The following is a 19,430-nucleotide window of genomic DNA, read 5'->3' as shown; positions in this document are numbered from 1 at the left end:
GGAAAGTACTTTTAGCTATAAGAGGGGGACAGGAAGGCGACAGCCCTCACCTCAAGGAAAGAGACTGGGAAGAGGTGTTCTTTCCAGCACCACCTGAGACAGCCTTTGTTTATTGTATTATTTGTGAAACATCCAACAAAGTTGTATTGAGTATCAGCTACATGCAAGCGAGGGGCTTCTAGAAAGTACTCTGTAACTTACTTTCCAGAGTTATTTGCAGGTGTAGGTAACTTAACATTTTATCCCAGGAGGTAGCATTAGCACATTTTCTTTTGTATTAGAAGTTACACTTGACATTACACTAGATAACTACATCACACTAGAAATTACAGAGTCTTTGGAAGTTTTTTTTTTTTTTTTTTAAGAAATAGGTTAAAAGAAAGAAGTCACAAAAGGAAGATACTGGGGTCAGGGATACAAAGAGCTGAGAAGTTATTAAAAGAAGAAAAATGATGGGCAGACATCTCAGTGGAGAAGGTATTAAGTTACAGTAGTCACTTTTATTTAGAAAGCTTGCAGTCAGCACTGGTTAAAGGGAACTCATAAAGGAGATGGGTATAAAATACCATATTTCATCTAATTTCAACCTTCATTGAATGTAAGACACACCAATAGTTTATGTTCCATTAAGAAGAAAAAACACTTCAAATCTTAATTGCCCTTTATAATTGTCTTTGAACACCAAGTTTAGAGATTTTAAAATATGATAAAATGTTGGTATTAAAAACATAATATATGGTAATTAAAAAACCACTTCCAACAGTACTCTATACAAAATAGATAACCAACAAGGATCTGCTATGTAGACCCAGGAACTGTGCTCAATATTATGTAATTACCTATATGGGAAAATAATCTGGGAAAAAAATACATACATATATATATATATTCATACATACACACACACACACATTTATATGTAACTGAGGGCTTTCCAGGTGGTGCTAGTGGTAAAGAACCTGCCTGCCAATGTAGGACATAAAATTGCAGGTTTGATCCTGGGTCAGGACGATCTGCTAGAGGACGGTGTGGCAACCCACTCCAGTATTGTCTGGAGAATCCCATGGACAGAGGAGCCTGGCAGGCTACAGTCCATGGGGTCTCAAGAGTCGGACACGACTGAGTGACTTTCACTTTCATGCATATATAACTGAATAACTGTGCTGTACACCTGAAACTAACATGATATTGTTAATCAACTACAATAAAATTTTAGAAATAATGGTAACTTCCAAAGTAAAATAACTATGACATTAAAAATACCTTCAAATTTTCTAAGTGCAGATATAGGGAAGGTAGACTTAACTGTTGATATTATTAAAGAACATTCTCCTTTTTTAAATGTACATTTTTTATCATCTCAATTTATCTTTATAAGTCCAAAAATTAATGTTCACATTTTACAGAGCTAGTTTATTACCCTCTTCCACCCTCAAAATATAGTCGATTCTTGTTATTCACTGTATTCTGTGCAGCCTCAGGTCGCAATGTTTTTGTCAACCAATCAATTCATAACCTCATTTTAAGTATATTTTTGTTTAAAGGGGCCTTGTTTAATATATAGTGCTGGTCAGTTGACACTGAAGTCACAGTCCTGTGCCTCACATCTGAACAAAGCTTATCTAATACACGTCTCCCCTGGAAGCGCGTCCCAGCCTCGTGCTCAGGACACTAGACAGCACTTCAGCCCTGCGTTGGGACCCACTTTAGCAGAATCACCAACAGGAAAAGCACGAAAATGAAAAGCATGGCACTAACTAGACCATGAAAAGAACCCTCACTGTCATATGAGGGCTGAAAGAAGCGGGCAGAACGTATCCGTGCTCAGCCTCAGCTGAGAGTGTGTGATCCCAGCAGCTCGGGTTTCTTGGTGACCTGCCAAAGCCCACCAGTGCTAATTTGACCATTACAGATTCGTGTCAGTGGGTCGTGTGCGCTAAGTCACGTCATTCGTGTCCGACTCTGCGGCCTATGGACTGTAGCCCACCAGGCTCCTCTGTCCATGGGATTCTCCAGGCGAGAATACTAGAGTGGGTTGCCAGGCCTTCCTCCAGGGCATCTTCCCGACCCAGAGATCGAACCTGAGTCTCTCGTGTCTCCTGCATTGGCAGGTAGGTTCTTTACCACTAGCACCACCTGGGAAGTCCATTAGCGAGTAGGCAAATGTACAGAGTCTGCAAATAATGAGGATCAATTGTACTAACTCACAAGGCTACACGCTGGAGAACTAGCCTTGAATTACGCAGTCTGATCTTAAGGATATTCTAAGAAGGTTTTAAAAAGATAAATGTGTCAGTTTCTGGATAACTGGTTTTGCAAGAACAAAAAGCCCCTGGAGGAGCTGCAGTGTCTCTGCGCCAGTGCCTGCCGTGCTTGCACTGCCCTCCAGCTCACGCGCACCAGAAGTGCCTGTGGGAGAAGGCTCAGGTCGACTTCCAGTCCTGACAAACACAGTGATCACATTTAATGCGGGCGTTCTAGGGAGAACGAAGAGACACAAATATGTTCTGAGTAAAAAAAAATTAGATAAGTGACAGGAACAGAGGAGTAAACAATTGAGTTCTTTGACTTAGGATTTGGTAAAAGTCACACCGCTCTTGCTGTAAGCTGTGAGAGAGACTATGGGACACAAAAGAGCATGAGCCGAAGAAAATGGTTTTAGAGTCAAACCTGGGCTTGGATTCCTGCTCCTGCTACTTGCTAGCAGTGGTTTGGGCAAATTGCTTAACCGTTCTGAGCCTCAGTTTCTGTTTTCTGTAACATGAGGTTAGTAATACCGGAATGCTGAAGCATTAAGTTCATCAAGTAACAACGAAGTGCCTGCAGGATCGTCTAGGAAACACTCCGTACAGAGCAACCTTGAGAGACCGAGAGGGACACTGTCCTGTGCCTGAGAATACAGAAATCTTAAGTGGTTTTCTTAGATTGGTGGTGGTTGTAAAGAGGTGGTAAAGAGGTCAGCGTTCAGTTAGTTACCCGGGTGGGGAACTTCAGCTCCATTCATAAGCATCTCTGTTCCTATTTCATGTCAGTCTTCTGTCCTTTGGATTCCACCTCGTATGTGCCCATCGGTATGGAGTCCTCCTCTCTCTCCCCACGGCTTTCATCCATGCCTGACTCAGAACGTGGCCTCTTGCAGTATCTGTTCAATCCCAGGCTCTCCCAGTTGAAACAGCCCACATCACCCTCTGCTGAATGCCTCTTTGCTTCACGTGGTCCACGGAGTAAATTCCAGCACCTGTAGTGTGGCACGGCATGATGTCCTTCACTACCCGCGTCTTCCTGTTCATTTTTGGAGGCTCACCCCTGAGTTCCCACCATGCCCCGAGTGCTCCAACCCCTCTGGACAATTTATGATTCCTAAACCTCCATGCACTTGCTTCTGCGTGCTCAATCACTCAGTCATGTCTGACTCTGCAATGCCATGGACTGTAGCCTGCCAGGCTCCTCTGTGCATGGAATTTTCCAGGCAAGAATACTGAGGTGGGTTGCCATCTCCTACTCCAGGGAATCTTCCTGAACCAGGGATTGAACCCACATCTCCTGCACTGGCAGGCAGATTCTTTACCGCTTGCTTCTGGTCTTCCCTTAACTTCTGCTGTCCCTCCAGTCGAAGGACTTACCCTCCCTTTTCCCCACTCGAGGAGCTCCTACTCATCCTTCAGTACCCTAGTCGGGTGGCACTTCCCTAACAGACCCGTCCCCCAGTTCCCAGGCAGAATTGACCATTTTCTATAGCACATCATGCTTGCTTCTCTTGAAGTCAGTAGCAGGGCAAGTTTTTACTCTTTGTCTCTCCTGGTGTCTTGGTACAAGGAGAGGCAGGCCATGTAAGGTTCTTGAGGGCAGAGACTTAAGTCAGAGTCATCCTTGATTTCCAGCCCAGTTTCAGGTATGTTCTGTTATAACATCTATACATATCAGTTAAATTAATCAGAGACAGAACATTTTCATTATCAAGAGAACAGCCATGTGTCTGTAGGCTGAGTAATATTTAAAGCTCACTGTTTATTTCTAGATGTTTACAATTCAGGAACTTATACTCTCCAGAGACAGTGTGACTAGGACAGACACTAGTACAGCACACAGATGGCATGCTTGTCGGGATGGTAAATAATTTCATTCTCCCTATAAAACAGTATGTGCTGGATTTCGAGTAAATGTTTTGAGTCTTTAAAAACAATGATATGGCAGAGTAGATTAAATAATGCAGAATGAACAAGAAGAGAAGCTGATCAAGACGTTAATGCAATGATCTGTCAGGAAAATTAGGTACTTGACACCCAAGCATCCTTAACAAGGGCAAAGAGAGCAGTTTTCTGTGAAGAACCTTACTTAACAAGCCTTTCAGACAATCAGCAGCCAGAGTCGATTCCAGTAGCTAGACCTGAGCTGAGTCTTGTCCTCAGTGCTCCTGGCTTCAGCCCTGCGCCCAGATATCAGCCCGCAGGACCCACTTGCCTTCAGCAGAGCCCCATGGCCGGTAAATGCAGGTGAAATTCCGTTTTCTTCCAGAATGTTTGGGTCAACTGGCCTTGCTCAGAGGTTATCACTGCTTCTGAATATTGGGGATGTAGAAATGGGAGAGTCTGCCTCCAAGCTTACACAGGCAACACTGAAGGTCATAGATGGCAAAGGAAGAGGAGATAACAGTTATGTAGACATTCTTTAAACAACTTTGAAGTTATTATGGTCCATGCCCACTGTAGAAATTTTTTTTTAATTGGTCTTTACAAGGATGGTAAAGGATAAAGTTTTTAATTATTTTAAATTAATTTTTAAAAATGATTTTAATTTTAAAATCATTTTTAATTATTGACACTTTGGTTTATTTCTTTCCAATCTCTTCTCTTTGCACATAATTATTTTTTAACACGGTTGAGGTCACACTGAATATTCAGTTTTATAAGCATTTTGTTCTTAAAACATTTTTTCTGTAAACATATGTAAAATATGGATAAAGTAGCAAAAGGAGTTTCATTCAAATCCTAATTAGTCGGTGAGTATTTACAACTTTTACTAAAACTTCCAAACTAAATCCAGAATAATACCTCACGCAGGTTGCTTGGCAATGCACTGACATATATACAGTTGCATTGCTGCTACTGAAACCCCTATATTTGGCAATGTACAGAAGAGACAGACACAGAAGTTAAATGGCATCCCAAAGGCCACACAGTTAGTGAAAAGCCAGAACTCAATAGCAAACCTGTTTCCTGTCTCCATTAGCTTCTCAAGTCTTCTACGCTTTTCCTGTAATCGATTCCCGTTGCCAGAAGATCCACTCTGACTCACTGTGGCGTCAGCAAGTGGGTCGGATTGTCTGTTTATGGAACAAGTGGTTGGACTTTTGCTTATGGACTCTAGTAATGTGGAAAGTACCGTTTGTCATTCAGTTAGCTTGCCCAGACTCTTCCATGAACTTTGCACACCTGGGCAGAAATGATATGGTTTAGAAAGTGGAGTTTCTAGCTCTCAGTGACTCAAACTCCCTACTCAGCCATATCCAGGGTAAAAGTGTCCATCAGAACACAGAACTGTTATCCAGTAAGTGCACCCCTTAAGAGGAATTTGGGCGAGATTTGGCAGAATTGTAAATCACAGGATTTAGTTACATCAGGATGGACTTTAAAGTGAGTTAGGCTTTTAATAGAGTGGTAAAATTAGAGATACTTGACAGGTTTTATTGAACTTTGGCTTAGTAAAAGTCCTGCTTCAAACTGAAACACATATGCCTTCTTTTTGTTGACTTCTGTGGTTGTCCCCAAAATGCTTCTTTAATTTGAAGAACATATTCAGATGACTATGCAAGAGTGACCTGTGACACTGATGTGTAAGACAAATCTGTAAGGATGTTATTTAAGAAAATATTTCTTGGCAAGAAGAAAAATTTCCTAACCTACTTCTACTCATTCACATTCTCCCAAAGGATGTTGATACAGTGATTTCTTATGTTGCAGTGTAATGTCACCTAAAAAAACCCAGAGCTGTTAGCAGGGGATAAAGATGATAACTTCAGTTTGCTCTCTTAAAAAAAAAATGTGAGAGAAAAAGTGAAGAAAGCTCAGTGATAATACTTTAAAATTAAGGTTTAGGTTAAATATTTACTATTTTCTCTAACGTGATGAAAACATTCTAAGAAAACACATAGCCAGGACAGATAATGCCAGTGATCCATGTCAGTTAGGTTATTAACTAATCTACTGAGACCTTTAAAAGCAATTAGTTAATACTCCAGAAAGGGCTCTAATATAAATCTTAAGATGTAAGAATTATTTCTGCAGTGGTACAAAAATATGTCAGGCTCCATATTGGGCTCGTGTGTTCAGTTTTATTGTAATTATTTGATAACTCTATAAGACTATGCCTCAAAAAATATAATACAACAGTTAATGATATACATACTGACTGAATCTGAATTGGACCAGATCAGGTGAGTGTCTGGAGAGAGGATGCGCTACATGGTCAGGCATGTCCATGTCAGGAAGCAGGTCTAAAGTGCATGACTTACTGCTTTCCTGAAGAACTAGGGATGAATGGCACTAATAATGAGCATTGTATCATCGATTTTAAATGAGTGAAACATCACAGTCTTCAGTACCTTAATTTTCAAAAGCACCATTGGGTGCTCATGTTACAACTTGAATCAGAGAAGACATGTCTGTTCTGTGACTTGTTCAGTGTGCCATCATTATTATTGACCCAAATTCATCTTAGAGTCAGTTTGACTTAAATTGTGCTGAACCCGAAATTTCTCCCCAAACTGTAGCATCTGTTCCATGTTTACAAACTGAAATAACTGCGGATGTCAAATGAAAGAAGATTGTTTCCTTTAGAAAATCTTTTTTTTTTAGATGTTTACATCAAAAATCTTTTTAAACCTTAAAAGAAAGCTTTCTATTTTCCCAGCACAGTTCAGCTCATGTGCAATTGTTGCAATTTCTTCCACCCAGTGCCCTGCCAGACTGTCTTAGATTACCTGAAGATGGTGCTCCAGCACCACAACCAGCTCATGATCCCACAGCCAGCTGACCAGCCGACCGAGGTAGGTCTCCAGTGGCAAGGTAAACGGTACACCATGTGGAAGGGCCCTAAGATGAAGCATCTCAGTTTTTAACCACCTATACACCAGAACAGATTGGCTAACAGAAGACCTGGGAGACTCTGAGGTTTATGAGTGAGGATATATCCTGCAGAGGAAGGCCATGCATCATGAAGTACATTCACCTCTGTACTCTGAGGGCGGGAAACAGAAGTTCAATATTGTGGGCAATATTCTTTTGGCTCAGAGGGACCTGAAATGGGAGAACCCACCTGTCATTCCCTCAGGCAGAGACAGTGTTTGTTCCAAGTCTTCCCACTCTGAAAATCAGCCCCTCTTTGATGCTCCCTCCCTCCCTCAACGATTATCTTTTCTTTCTCCTTCCGTCACCCAAAGCACCCTGCGGCACTTTCATCCTAACACCACAACGCATCCTGCTCCTTGAAGGGTAGGTTCAGGCCTCAGCCCTGTTGCCTGTCATTGAAGGCACTTGCTGAATGGTAACCTCAGTGATCAAACCCTTGAAAGACTGATCTGTCTTCATTTCTCCAGTCTCATTTCCGTTTGCTCTGCCCCCACCCTGCCCTGTCTGTAGTCTGGCTCCACCTCCACTCCTTGTCAGAATGCTCTGAGAGAGCTGCCCCCTCCCCACCCCAGGCTACTCTCCCAGTTGTCCCGTCCAGGGCCCATTTCCCAGCCCTCATCATCCCCAGAGTCTCGCCTCTCCTCCCTGCTGCACCTGCTCTCTTTCTCTAGGCCTTTGTGTCAGGACTCCCTTCTGGTTCCCCTTTCCTTTCTCTTTTTTCCCCTTTCTTTCTCTCTTTATTTTATTTTTGACTGTGCTGGGTCTTCGTTGCTGTGCATGGGCTTTCTCCGGTTGAGGCAGGTGGGGACTACTCTTCATTTTGGTGTGTGGGCTTCTCATTGTGGTGGCTTCTCTTGTTGCATCTCCCAGGCTCTAGAGTGTAGGCGCAGTAGTTGTGGCTCATGGATTTGGTTGCTCTGCAGTGTGTTGAATCTTCCCAGACCAGGGGTCGAACCTGTGTCCCCTGGACTGGGAGCACAGAGTCTTAACCCCTGGACCACCAGGGGATTCCCTGCAGTAGTCATTCAACAGATGTTCATTGCACCTGCTGTGTGACAGACACTGTTCCTCATTAGTATCTGCCTCCCCATCCCCCAGCCATAACCCTCTGTTGCTTATCTTTGTGGAGGACGTCTTGTTTCACCTGGGAATCGGCAACACCTCAGTCCCCTGTAGCCTGGCTCACGGGATTGGTTGCCTCACCCCCTTGGTCTTACGTCTTTCAGCCTCGCTTTCCTGTCTGCACTGCCACACATGCCAGTCAACCCTCTGTCTCGCCCCTCCTGCCATGAAACAGCAGTCTGGGCTAAGAGGCCCTTAGGAACCTCTGGGCTCCTGCCCGTCTTTTGATCATATGTAGGACACAGCCAAGGGCTGGTTTATGCTCCCAAATACTCATAGTTTAAACCTATGATAGCTTAGTTCTTCCTCTCAGTTGAAGTAACTTGCTCAAGAAACACCAAGTAAGATGCAGAACTAAGATTCAGTTTAAACCCAAACTGACTAAATTCAAACCTCAAACCCTGTCCCTCAGTTGCTTTCTATAAAAAAGACACTCAGTCGCACGCCTGCTACTTCACGGGAGTATGACACTGCGGTGCTGAGTTTCTGTGGGTATAGTCCAGTGACAGTTTCATAGCTGTGTCTGCTGTCTCTTCCTTTCCTGTTGGCTCCTGTACCATTTGCCCTCCTCAGACCTTGTGAACAGAGCACTTTTTAAAATAAAAACCTGTGAGACCCAAACAGTGCCAATTTATAACCTATAGTAAATTTGCAAAGTTGTAAAACTGAATGAGTTTCCCTTCTTTATTTTGTACACCTTAATTACTGGGGAAGAAGTACATTAAAACTGAGATCATGGGTTAATTAATTTGTCCTGGACTGTAGACTTTTATGGACAACCAGAACTAAAATAATGGTTGTGTAGGTGCAACTGACTAAACATGGCTTATAAATGTTACAGAAATTCCTATAATTAGTCCCATTGCAGCTATTTAGCCTGGGAATTTTATAGCAGACATAAATTATAAAGGTGAAAAGTAAGAAAAATTTTGAGTTGATAAAATAGTGGCATTTGCAGAAGCTATAATTTGAGGAAACTTGTTTTGCATTATTATTAGTGATTTTTTTTCTGTTTCCACAATTCCACTTTTTTTAAATTCACTTTTTAATGCTGTTTCACTGAAATGCAACAGCTATCAGATATTAGGTACATTAAACACAAAAAAAAAAGACCTTATGGAAATAACCCACCAGCGTCATTTCTAAAAGTACTTAACCACCAGCCAAAAGATGAGGAGACCTGTTTGATCACACTCTTCAAAGTCATTTTTGCATATTTTAATAGATTGAAAAGGAAAGTTACAGGTTATATTTAAATAGTGTTTCCTGTCATTGGATCTTGACACGTTTTAACCTACCTGTTAAAATGCAAGTTAAAAATAGCTCCTCTTTCAAAGGTGTTCATTAAACCTCATTGGCTCTTGTTATAGAAAATGCAAATGTAATTTGAAAAGTGCCCGTTTTGAGAGTGAGCAATTACTTGTGCTCTTCAGTACCCGGTTCATTGTCAGCATAGCCACTTGGTTAAAAAGCATGTTTGCCTTTGAAATGGAGATCGCCTGGGCTGCCGGCTGGCCAGCTAAGTAGGTAATGAGAAAATGTTTCGCTTTTCCAGGGAAGCAAGCAGCTGTTGAACAACTATCCTGTCTACATAACGAGCAAACAGTGGGATGAGGCTGTAAATTCTTCAAAGAAAGATGGGAGGCGGCTCCTTCGATACCTCATCAGATTTGTTTTCACTACCGATGAGCTTAAGTACTCATGCGGCCTTGGAAAAAGGAAAAGGTCAGTGCAGTCAGGAGAGACAGGTCCTGAGAGACGCCCTCTGGATCCAGTTAAAGTAACATGCCTCCGAGGTACTGCATCCTTCCGCTCAGTGTCCATCTGTGATCTCATTTCACCGCATTGGCTGTGGCTCCCCGTGCAAGTGTTCAGCCTTGACTGTATTTTGGTTTTTTTCCGCTGAGACTTTGTAGGCTTCATGTAGCCCATCTCTTTGGTATCGAGAAGTTCTTTAAAAATTCTTTGTTTGCTTTAGCGCTTAGTGGCACATAAGCACTGCATAGCACCTCATGTTTCACGCTTTAAGTTCAGATTTTCTTTGCTGCCTGGGAAGGCCACCTCCAGGAAAGCTGGAACACTGGGTAAAGCACACAGGAAAAGAAGACAAGGGATTTTAAAATTTACCCCGTTTTCATTTGAAGCCTATGGCACCCTCCCCCAGTCTAGCTACCCTTGTCGAGAATACTTGCCCCTGCTCCTTAAATTTATTTAGTTAATTTTCCATAGGCCTAAAGTATTTCTCGCCCAGTCAGATTCTGTTCTAGTTTTTTTTAAGTTTCCGTATTTAAAAAATACTGCTCAGATAACACCACGTCATCAGTATTAAGAGCTGATTACTCTAGCCGATGCACACTACGGATAGGCCAGGCAGAGGGTGAGGAGGAAGAGGCCAGATGTAGATGGTTGACCGGGTGGGTGCAGATCAACACAGACAAGTGCAAACGTTACAACGCCAGCGTAGGCTCTGTTCACACCTGAAAAGTCCGTATCAGAGTGTTGACTTGTATACAGTTCAAGAGTGATTTTATTGCTTGGAAGACTTAATAATGATTTACTCCTGATAGGAATCAAAATATTTCCTGGTGAAGAAGTCACAGTGGAAAAACCTGATCACTGATAAGGCCTTCCTCATCAGAAGGACACTCACTCCCGCACCCCTGTCCTGACGCCCACAGTGACTAGGGTGCCTGTGCAGCATTCGTTAGCAACAGAGATCCCCAGAGCCACCCTGAACTTCCGACTGAGCGGGTCTGGGGGGGAGGACAGGAGAGGCGTGCATTATTGCACCTCGCAACCTCCCCAGGTGATTGATCCAGGTGGCCCAGACTTGACAGGCCACCTAGAATGAAGATGCCAGCATTATGGACAACTTGGCGCAGGTGCGCTGGAGCGCACCCTGTTGGCCAGTCTAAAAATTCCATTTAGAGTGTCTGGGTGATGGACATTTCCAGTGTCTGTCTTAGCAAACTAGCCACACGTTCCTTTATTCCCCAATATCGTCAGAGCAGACAGAGGTACCAGAGGGGTGGTAAGCTTAGCAGGGGGAGGGGGTCTGCTGAGAGCATGCTCAGTATGTATTCAGGAATTTGCCGTGCGGCTTGTGAAGAATCAGGATAAGGGGGCTCACTGTCCCTTTCCATAAATCCTTGTTAAACATTTTACATTTTAATGAGCAAGTCTTTGAAACTGAGGGATTAACTTACATCCCAAAGCACTAGTGTTGCTGCCCTGGGAATGCTGCCAGGCCCGCTGGGACACCGATGCAGCCCAGGCTGCCCAATCAGAACATGTACTCTCCAACACAGGAGAGCTGCGCAGGACACACAGGCCTCCCCTGCCCATGGGTGGAGAAGGCATAGGCAGGAACTGCTGATGTGTCAGGGCAGCTGGTTAGAGCCCTTGTGTGTGTCCCAAAGGCTGAAATCTTGGGGCCTTCTTTGACCTAAATGGGATTCCCTTCCTGAAGGCTGAGGTGTGATGACTCCCAGGGTGACGTCCTTGTGGTCAGCAAGTATAGGAGGGCCAAGGAAGTGGCAGATGTTTGGACACTTGAGGGATGGAGAGCAGGGTGCTTCAGGGAGTGAAATCAAATTCTAGGCGGGCCTGTTCCCTGGGGTGGTTTGACTCCAGCAGGAAGAGAGGGGTCAGGGATGTGACAATGCTTCCAGTCTGTGTAACAGAATGACCTCTCCTTTGATCTTGTAATCATCTGGCACAGTGTTGGAGTAAGTCCTGTCACAGCAGTGGGTGCTAAGGAGGGGGCAGTGTAGGTATCACAGAGCAGCACGTTCTCAGAGTGGCAGGGCTACAGCGCCCTCGACAGTTAGCCTTGATTCCTGCTCACAGGCACCTTTCTTTCATTTCTTTATGTTCCTATGAGAATGGGGCATCTGGACAGAGGTAGGGGAACTTCTTAAACAGTTATGGAATACTTGTAAACACTTGAGGTAGGAGACCTGAGAAAGGCAGAGAGGAGGAGAAAACAGAATCCCTGACTTGTGGAGCTCACAGCCTAGCTGGAGGCGATCTGAGGACAGTTATAGTTGGGAATAAGTGTGAACACAAGGAAGATAATAGGGAGAGATCTAGCTATGTGAGCCCTAGTGGTCCCATTTGCTTTCTCTCTGTTCAGCGTTGTAGTGACCATGACCCGGGTTTGAGGATGTAGGTGTCCTTCGGTGTTTCCTAGGCTTGCACCCCACCATCAGCCATCTGGTTCCTGACGATTTTGCAGGATGAGATGCTGAATAAACACAGTTCTCAACCCCAGCGAAGGCCACCGGAGCTGGGACTTGAACGAGATGAACGAGTCTCTCACCTCAGGCATGAAATTGAAGGGAATGCCCCTGTTTATCTGCTAAGATAGACACAGTTCAGTTCATGAGATTTTTCTGGTCCAAGTTCTTAAAAGCATCAGCTTCAAAGGGCAAATAGGATCAGGGTTTCATAAATAAATTTCAGACAAATCCAATCCTATGACCAGAACCGTTGTCTTATAGAGGGAGCAGTGCTGGAGAAGAAATGATGTGTAAACAGCAGTCACCCTGAACTTTGAATCAGCTGTGCAAAAAATAAAAAAACACAGTTTGACTTAGGACCTTTTCCAGAGTGCTCAGTTCAGCTTTCAGATGCCCATGTTATTAATGAAACAGCTGTATGGGAACTCTGCATGTCCCCTGACTGAGAAAACAGGATAGGTTGATCTGAACTCAGCTGGAGGGAGGCCAAGATTGTTTTATTGGAGTCTTAGCTACTCTTTATACACTTACCTCTTCCTAATTGTATCTGGTGAAATTAAATATTTAGAGGAAAACTCATCTAAAAAATATTTGTCAGTACATGTATAGATATCATAATTAGAGACATAAATACAGCCTGTAATAATGTGGAAATCTCTTCTGAACCAAAACTTATGCAGGTTCTTACTGAGATTTTATTTTCTTGCACTTAATCTACAAATTAGTAGCTGGTTAAAGAATACCATACTAATGATACTTGCTGTGCTTCTGGAAAGAGTTAAAAATGTGGGCATGTAACAACAGGGTTTGAACCTAGCATGGTGCAGACCATGCTTCACAAATCAGATTTACCATTCATAGCAAATGTGTCTTAGAGGGATCACTCACATAATTTTTATTTTTGCACGTGAGTAGAAAATGTAGATGGTGTAAGTTTTAAAGTCTAATAAGTGACGTCATCATGGCACTACATCTGATGTCCCATAAAGCTTTCCTTATAGAGCTGCTGTTAAAGTTTAAGCATCCTTGTCATCCACTGCAAAAACCAGCTGTTTCTCTCTCTCTTTTTTTTTTCTTTTTTACTGTTGTGTATATTCCCACAGAATTCATTAGGATGCACTGTACCTCCAACCCCGACTGGTGGATGCCCTCAGAGGAGCAGATAAACAAAGTGTTCAGCGATGCTGTGGGTCACGCCCGGCAGGGGCGAGCCGTGGGCACTTTCCTGCACAACGGAGGTTCCTTTTATGAAGGGATCGATCACCAGCCTTCCCAGGATGAAGTCTTCAATAAAAATTCCCAGGATGGATCTGGTGATTAGTGGACAAAATCTTTCCACACGAGCAGCCAGTCCTCTCAAGTTCCAATGGTGAATGTTCTGTTACCATCACTTTAGAATCCAAAGCATGTCACTCTGTCAGACTTTACACATCCTAAACCTTAACTCTCTTGACCTACTGCCAAACAGCTCCCAATACAAGTTTGGAAAGTGTATGGAGCCTGCAGAGGTTTTCAGAATACTATATTATACAAAGAAAAAACTACGGTTGATTTCAGTTAGATGGTGAGGGTGAAAAAAGATAGGTAAGTTCTTGTTCGCCTGTCTCATGCCTTCAGGTAAGCTCTGCTTCGTGAGCAGGGCTGGTCCCCATGGAGGTTGGTGTGGTGCTCATGGGAGAAGCTGGAGACGCAGCATTGTCCTGAGGGACACGGAACAGGCATTCTCATTTTAGTTCAGATAAGTTGTCTTTATGTTTTCCAAAGACTTGAATTTATACTTCTCAGCAAAGACATAGGATAGGTGACATTGTATGTTGTGTCTGCATTGACAAGAACCTGTTACTAAAACAGAAACCAGAGATCAGAGGTCACCTCTAGACAATGATGAGTTGGAAGCTAGCTGTTTCTCTCTGTTACTTTTTACCAAAAAATAAAATTTCTACTGTGTTGATAAGGAAGGCACTATATGATCTCTGGAGTTGACGAACAGTAAAAGTTTTCACTGTGTTAGTCAAGAAACATCCAAAGATCCAAAACCATTTTCAAATGCTCAACTTTGTAGGTTCATAGATGCACAATTTCCACAGCCTTAAATCAGGCTCTGTTGACACAATGCCAAAGTGATGGGCTGCACAATGAGAGTTTCAATCAGCTAGTCGTTCGGTGCGCTGAGGACCAAACAAATGGTGAGGCCGATGGTGTTCACTGAATTTGTTCTGGAATTGTACACACACAGTTTCAAGGCCATTCTGACAACTATGCAACGGGCGTGTTTGTAATGTCTCTGAAATTTGAGGGTCTTTTTGTGCTGAGTTGATCTTTAGAATTTGCATAAATCTTGTTTCTCTTTGTCACCAATGGAAATGTTTCACCCCAGTTGTTGTACTTGCTTCCCTCCAGTATTCCCCTGAATTTCTGGCCTTGGCTGAGTTAGCACTGACCTTTCCCACTACTTTCCCCAGTTTAATTTGTTGAGCTCAAGTTTGTAGTAATGTCTTTGGAACCATTTCGTGTCAGCAGATGCTCTAGAGATGATAGAATCTGTTTCTGCTTCAGGTGTGGGTAGGAGGGGAGGCTTCCTTTATCACCCTAATCCAGATAACTGCATTCTTTGTAAAGCTTAGGGCTAAATGGGCAGCTTTTATTAAAGGCTGCTGCTGTTTTAGGCTTCACTGGGAATGGAGAGGATAACGTTAGAGCATTTGTTTAAAAAAAAAAGTCATCATCTCTTTTGATAGGGAAATTGAGAGATGTTATATATGTGGCTGCTTCACAGCCGTAGAGCAAGTGGGTGATTTTATATTCTGGATCTTTCTTAGCCCTTCGTTAGTCACAAACATTGACTGTGTAGTCTTCTGTCAGTCATAAACTCATTGACCTTCATCAGAATTATAAGGTGATATATTAGTATATTATTTGATCCAGCTTCCCCATGTGTCAGATAGCAATAGGATGATTACGTCCAGTAAATTCTTATAATAGCAGATTTTTTCCCCAAAATCTAGACAACAGTACAAACTGGGGAATCTGCAAGTTCATGATGTCTGCATCTTCCTGCCGCTTTGAATGGCTTGACCTCCTGATGCTCTCAGAAAACAAATGGAGTATCAAGTAGGAAGCATGCACTGTTTTCAGAAAAACAAGTGAATATTGCCCTCATTTGAATTCTGTCACTCAACATGAACTCTAGAACCTGACCTGATGCCCACAGACCACCTCCTTAGTTTTTCTTAGATTTCATTCATTTTAAAAAAGTCTCATTCTTGGATAGCTTCATTTTTAGAAAAGATTTAAACTTTTCTCATTCAATGCTATGTCGTCTCACCATACAGATGCTAATTTTTGACAGCTCTTATATACCAATTTTTAAAACGTAATAGTGATTTTCAACATATGGTGCAAGTCTTGCTGGTGTGTGTTTAATGTGGTGACACTTGCCAAAACTGCTTGGCAAAACATGTCAAATAGGATGCTTGAGTCAGAACGCTAGTGGAAATGTCTCTAAACAGCAGTATGTATCATTATGATATATTTTTGTAAACATAGTGATGGCTTCTTTCAGTCATGTAAGTACTGGATAAAAATAACCACTTCACTTGAAATAATGTGGAAAATGCCACCCAGTTGAGGGCCCTCTGCAGTTACTTGAATTATCAGCCAGTGGTTAGACAGTGGAGAATTAATGCTGGACAACATGAAGTGCACAAGTAATAACTCACCAGTACTTGCCTCCTAATTAAAATTCAAAACTATAAAGAGTATATTTACCTGTTAGAGACCACTTTCACCCTCCATGGTGTATTCAGTTGCAGAGAACACTCAGAGGACTTCAGTCATCTTAACGACCAGCTCGGTCAGTATGGCTTATTGATAGCACTGAATTACCATATCTTTGTGGTAAAAGCACCAGATTAAATTTCCTCATGACTGTCCAAAACTGGCTAATAGAAGCACTAGGCTTTCACTGAATCACAGTTCCCCAAATTACAATAAAAAATACATCTGGTAAGATGACTTACTCAAAAGCATGTTCATTGTCAGAATTGGCCCAGTACAAGTAGCCTGATGGGTCTTGCCTGCATTGGAAACTCTTCAGACCCATTCAGAACCACTGACAAAGCTATAGCTTATAGTTCAGAGTCCTGTGTGCAGGTGTTTTGCTAAGCACTTTATGCCTCCTCTCATTTTAATCCTCACAAGCACTCCCTAGGCTGTTATTGTTATCCCATTTTATTGAGCTTATTATTACTCAGCTAGTAAGGGGAAATCTTTGGGTTTAGAAAGTGGAATGACTTGTTCAGTTTTCTCCAATAGTTCCAGTTTTCTCCCGTTCTCAAAACCCATCAACACTTTGGGGATAGATTTGTTGTTTAATCGAAGTAGTGAATAAAATGACTAATTTGTTCACATTTCCATCATAGGGTTCCCAGTACAAAAATGCAGGGATATAAAAGCAAAACTTTGAACTCAGTGAAGTGATGTTCTTTGGGAACAGATAGATGTTAGACGTGGCACTGGACATCATTAGCCAGCATTCATTCACTTTTCACATCAGTTGTATTCGTAGCCTTAGATTTGATGAGTCTGGTTTGGAAGAGAGGGTTCTAACCATGATGTCACTGTGAGAATTGTCGTGAAGGTTTTGTAGGAAAATACAGTAATCTGTTGATCCTTTCCTTTAGTTGTGGCTTTAACACCTCTGGCTGTGTTTGAAGTTTCAAGAGCTTGCCTCGGCCATCAGTGCCTGGCTTTGTTTCTAGGGAACAGGGCATGCCAGGCCGTGAGAGGGGTCCTGAAACCCTGAAGGTCGCTGCTCCAGTCCGACCCTGCCCCATGTAGGCATTGCCTTTGTGTGTGTCTCCTCCCTGGAACTCGTGTAGCAGCCTGACACTGGGGCCAACTTGCCTTTACTCTATTTTCTATGAAGAACACATGTGCAGAAACTGTGACAAATCCATTGATCCTGATATTTTTATTGTTGAAGTCTTGTTGATTCTTTATTAATAATTTCTATTTGATTGTACTGTGTAGAGTTAATACCCACTAGAGATATGTTAATAAAGCTATAAATGCATAGTGTAATACAGGATAGCAAGATTTTTTGTGAACAATTTATATAGAAGAGTAAGTTGTTTTTTAAGTGTTAGGCACATTTCTTTTAGGAACTTAAAATGTTATAAGAGTTTTTTAAACATTCAATATTTTTAATTATAAGCAACATTTGTTACTAGAGCCAGTTATTTCAGGTGTTCTAACTGGAGTATTGATTTTATTACTTCATATACCTCTAGAATGCCACTTGTTCTGTTGGAGATAAAGTTGCACAATAAATGTCAAGTTTATGTTAAGTGTTTTAACTTGCTTTTTGCATCTTTCTCAAATTTATTCAAGACGCTTTTCTGGGTGTTTTTTTCTTTAACAAAACTTTTTTTTTTGCCTTGACACTAGGGCTTTTCTGCATGACTCAGAATGCCAAGAAAATGTTACATGCTTAATACCCATATAAAAGATAGTTATGTCCGGGAACTGACCAGAACTCATCCAAAAAATCCATTTGATCTAGTGAATGAAGGGGACAACCAGTGATGAAGTGAAAGTGACATGTGACCCAAAATTTCTGTCCAGCATTTTCTGCATTCACACTTTAAACGTACATGCTTCTGTAGGTCCATTGCTCCGGGAGAGGACGAATGCTACAGTTTCTTCTCTTGACCCTTTAACAGTGAAAAGATGTTGATTGTTTATGAACAGTGACCTCATTACAAAAGCAAAGTAGCTATGGCTAAATAAGATGGCATGGTGGCTTCCCACTAGTTACTACATAAAATGAATCTAAAATACCAAATACTATTGAACAATGAGACTGAATGTATCATTCATAAGTTAGACCAAGTAAAAACTAATACATTTTTTCATTTAGGGAAAAGGTTTTATTTTTGCACTACAAGGTGAGTGTCCTAAACAGCAGTTTTGGATGGAAAAACAATTTAGTCCAAATAATTTGAGTTTGAATTGGAATATAAATTAAAATGAAATTTAAATTATTTTGCTATTCTAAAGCATTGAAACAGGATTATTAAGTCACTTTGGTTTTTAATATTTTGTAGCAGGTCACACAGTAAAAGCTACAAATCAAACAGATGTTAGGAACAAATTCAGCAAGGTTGCAGGAAACAAGATCAGTATATGAAAATCAACTCTTCTATGCACTAGCAACACTCTGAAATTTAAAAAACAATTTTATTTTCAATCATATCAGAAACAAACCCTTAGGAATGAACTTTTAAAAATAAGTGCCAGACTTGTACTCTGCAAACTACAGTACATTAGTGGAAGAAATTTTAGAAGTTCTGAATAACTGGGAAGATACTGCATGATAGTAAAGTGGAGGAATCAATATTGTTAAGATGGCAGTACTTCCCAGATTGATCTACGAGTCCATTGTAGTTCCTAACCAAATTTCAGGTGACCTCTGCAGAAATTGACCACTTTATCCTAAAGTTCTTATGGAAATGCAAACAATGTTTACATTTGTGGTCAGTTGATTTTTAACAAGGGTGCTAAGATAATAAGGAAAGAATAGCCTTTATGACAGATTATCCTGAGTCAATAGGATATCCACATCCAAAAGAATGAAGTTGGACCCCTACTTTTATACCATGTGCAAAAGGTAATTCAAAATAAATGGAAGAGCTAAAACTACAAAACTCTTGGGAGAAAACAGGAATAAATCTTGGGTTAAGCAATAGTTTTCCTCAATACGACACCAGAAAGTATAACTGATAAAGATAAATTGTACTTCATCAAAGTTAAAACTTTTACATTTCCAAAAGCAACATAAAGAACAAAAAGCCCATAGAATAGAGGAAATACTTAACAAATTATATATCTGATAAAAGACTTGTAGCCAGAATATATAGGTCTTTTACAACACAATAAT

General features: G+C 41.6%; 1 protein-coding gene across 2 annotated transcripts in view; it reads left to right on the top strand.

The window, feature by feature from the left end:
- BEND4 (BEN domain containing 4) overlaps nt 1-17,838 on the top strand; it is a 32,978-nt gene extending 15,140 nt beyond the window's left edge. Inside the window, exons 3-5 of one of the 2 annotated variants that reach the window (XM_027544388.1) lie at nt 6,954-7,045; nt 9,805-10,045; nt 13,594-17,838. In XM_027544388.1, coding sequence (XP_027400189.1) covers nt 6,954-7,045; nt 9,805-10,045; nt 13,594-13,811 — 551 coding nt within the window. In that variant the 3' untranslated portion in view covers nt 13,812-17,838. The remainder of the gene's footprint in view (nt 1-6,953; nt 7,046-9,804; nt 10,046-13,593) is intronic. The other variant, XM_027544389.1, reaches the window with a different exon arrangement.
- Nucleotides 17,839-19,430: the final 1,592 nt, after the last annotated feature.

Source organism: Bos indicus x Bos taurus, chromosome 6, assembly GCF_003369695.1.
Source record: "Bos indicus x Bos taurus breed Angus x Brahman F1 hybrid chromosome 6, Bos_hybrid_MaternalHap_v2.0, whole genome shotgun sequence".
NCBI lineage: Eukaryota > Metazoa > Chordata > Mammalia > Artiodactyla > Bovidae > Bos > Bos indicus x Bos taurus.
Note: the sequence above shows the minus strand (reverse complement) of the source record. Positions and strands in the feature narration are given on the sequence as shown.